This window comes from Triticum dicoccoides, chromosome 4A, assembly GCF_002162155.2.
Source record: "Triticum dicoccoides isolate Atlit2015 ecotype Zavitan chromosome 4A, WEW_v2.0, whole genome shotgun sequence".
NCBI lineage: Eukaryota > Viridiplantae > Streptophyta > Magnoliopsida > Poales > Poaceae > Triticum > Triticum dicoccoides.
The window spans coordinates 453,423,007-453,426,217 of NC_041386.1; the positions used below are offsets into that span (position 1 = coordinate 453,423,007).

A 3,211-nucleotide genomic window follows, 5' to 3' on the forward strand; every position below is an offset into this window, starting at 1 on the left:
GTCGTCGACGCAGTCGTACTCGAGGGCAGCGACAGCCTCGGAGTTTACCGAAAGAATAGAGGAGGGGGGGGGGGGACAGGTAAACAACGGGCATACAAATGCAACACATATGCATGTCATGGCAATGGGTGTTGATGATATGCTCTAATGCATCACTAAACATTTTTAAAAGAAGAAGGAGAACACCTGGAAATGTTCTCATAGGTTCATTATGTTAGAGGGGTCTAACAGGTATGTAGATGGCATATTCAGATTCTTCATATTTTTCTCATCAACTTCCATATATAAATTATTTTCATGCGAATTACAGATTATTTTAAATGTTGTTTAGTGACATATTCAAATGCTTTATGAAATATTCATATATTAATCTAACTTTAATTTTAACATGTTATATATAAAAATTAATTATAAAAATGTGTAGAATCTGAATATGATATTGTTTCACATGTTAATAATTTTTAAAATATTGTTTAGGATGCAAGGTTAATCAATATTGCACGACCGTCTTTCTTTCGTACCGGTGCCGATCCAAATTAAAAGTAAACTCCTCGACAAAAACAAACTGAAGATGAAAGAAACCATCTATAACCATGCATGCCCATGACAAGGGTGAGAAGAAGGGTAAGATATTGAAATAAAGGATGCGGGTCTATTGGGCTCTTTCGCTAGTTCTGATAAAGTACGTACCGTATAAATATATAGTCCGTCCCGTATCAATATCTTTTGAATTTCAGAGACATCCAAAGTTTTCTAGTTTTTTTTGCTTTTGAGGATAGAGACATCCAAAGTTGATCGTAATCCAACCGCGGACCGCGAGTTATTAGCCGCAAGTAAACAAGGGTACTCCGGTTTCCTAGCGTCTGGTACACGATTCTAAATGGATATGTCAAGATCTCCTTCTGAATTTCACAAGCATCCAGGTTTTCAATAGGATAATAACATAGCAGTATCATCGGGGTTCTGTTGGCGTTGGGTTGTTAGGCGAGAGGGACGGAGGGCGTGTTTCCTCCCTCCAATCTTCTTCTCTTCTTTTCTCGTTCTCTTTCTCTTGTGCTGCGTGCCAAGCCAGACCCATACATACACCCACCCAGCCCACCAATCACTGCCAGCAGCGACGGAGTGAGGGAAGCAAGCAAGGAAGGAAGGGACGCTCGGATGGCGATGGGAGCGGCTGTGCGGGAGGCGGCGGCGGACGGCGTCGTGACTTTCCTCTGGGTGCTCTGCGTCTCCACGCTCGGCGCCTCCACGGCCGCCGTCACCACCTACCTCAGCCTGCACGAGGGGATCCACTACGCCCTCCTCGTCACCGTCTCCATCCTCGCCCTCCTCCTCTTCGCCTTCAACCTCCTCTGCGACGCCCTCGGCGGCGCCAGCTTCAACCCCACCGGCGTCGCCGCCTTCTACGCCGCCGGCCTCACCAGCCCCTCGCTCTTCTCCATCGCGCTCCGCCTACCAGCGCAGGTCCGTCACTGATTTCACACTTCTTCCTCCCTCCCCAAACTGAGAAAATCAAACCAATCAGCACCGGCCGACCCACTTGAATCTGAATCTGTCTTGCTAGGCCGCCGGAGCCGTGGGCGGAGCTCTGGCCATCTCCGAGCTGATGCCGGAGCAGTACAAGCACATGCTCGGCGGGCCCTCGCTCAAGGTGGATCCCCACACCGGCGCCGTCGCCGAAGGTGTGCTCACCTTCGTCATCACCTTTGCCGTCCTCTGCATCATCGTCAAGGGACCCCGCAACCCCATCGTCAAGACAGCGATGCTCTCCGTCACCACCGTCAGCCTCGTCCTCACCGGCGCCGCATACACCGGCCCCTCCATGAACCCTGCCAACGTACGCTACGCTCACTCACTTGCTCCTTTTTTTTTCATTTGACTGCCAAGCTTATCCATGGAACTGCAACCCCGGATACTGAACTGAGCTCAATTCGAATGGCCGAGCTGATTTTTTTTAATATATTGACGGAATACTGACTGGTTTAGTCATGCAAATGTCTCCATTTTGGCATGTCAAATTCTGAACGAGCCATAAATAACTGGATGGGGGTTGGAAATGATAATACCGTTGTATAGTGTTGGAAATTTAGGGAGGGGTAAATGAGACAAATATGCAAGGAACATCCACTGGATACATCACTAGTGATATTCTGAAGACTCGTTTGTAGACCTAAAACGATCAATGAAAAAAATAATTACTTTTGACCCCATTCATGGAATGAACACACTGGACACGTCACTAGTGATATTCTTGAGACTCGTTTGCAGCAAGTCGGCATTTCCATGTTACTCCCTCGCTCTTATTATGGGACGGAGGGAGTAGAAGAGAAATGTTCAGTAGTTAATGTTCACTGGATTGCATTTTACTGGTAACAGGAACAAGTCTTTGTGATGCCATGGGGGAGTTTGCTATTGTGCTTAGTTGTGTGCTTCTTTCAATTTGTTACTCAGGGGAAAGTTATCTTATGCACCTCCAAGACTTGGCAGATGTGACATCTTAACAGTGGACGATGCTTTAGTACTGAAATTATATTTATGTTGTTATATGCCATTGCTCATCTAGTAGACTATATAATCTGATGTGATCAGTTAAGTTGATGCTCACTTGGAATAGCGTGGAAATCCTTGTCTTCTGATTCCTCACATGGTTTCCTGTTAACTGATTCCGTCGAACTACCATGTACAGGCCTTTGGTTGGGCGTATGTTAACAATCTGCACAACACCTGGGAGCAGCTGTACGTGTACTGGATATGCCCCTTCATCGGTGCCATTCTCGCTGCGTGGACCTTCAGGGCCGTGTTCCCGCCACCGGCCCCTAAGCCCAAGACCAAGAAAGCATGATGAACTCAAGCACAAACTTTGACTTAGCAATTTGGGGACCTGAAGAAGCGAACATGGTTTGCTAGGGAATAATTTGAAATTGTATTTAATCACCTCAATGTTACACCGATGTTTAACTTAAAAGTGATCATTTATCAGTCATCTATGTTTACCATGTGCTTTATATTTTTCTTTTACTCCCTCTGTACACTAATGTAAGATGTTTTTATGGTTCAATGATCATTGAACTATAAAAGTTGTACAGAGGGAGTATTTTTTTTAGAGTTCAGAATTTTGAATTTATAGTGGGTATTAGATTAAGAGGTGATATGCGGCAAATAATTCACACTAATGCCAAGCTTCGTTTATTTTGAGGACCTTTTTCTCTAG

The 3,211-nt window shown here is 45.3% G+C and overlaps 1 protein-coding gene across 1 annotated transcript; it reads left to right on the plus strand.

Annotated features, from left to right (window-relative positions):
* Window positions 1-957: 957 nt before the first annotated feature.
* Window positions 958-2,996, plus strand: LOC119286136 (aquaporin SIP1-1-like). Its single transcript, XM_037565484.1, has 3 exons — window positions 958-1,464; window positions 1,565-1,837; window positions 2,687-2,996. The coding sequence occupies exons 1-3, from the start codon at window positions 1,159-1,161 to the stop codon at window positions 2,840-2,842; spliced, it is 735 nt and encodes a 244-aa protein (XP_037421381.1). The 5' UTR covers window positions 958-1,158; the 3' UTR covers window positions 2,843-2,996.
* The last annotated feature ends 215 nt before the right edge of the window (window positions 2,997-3,211 follow it).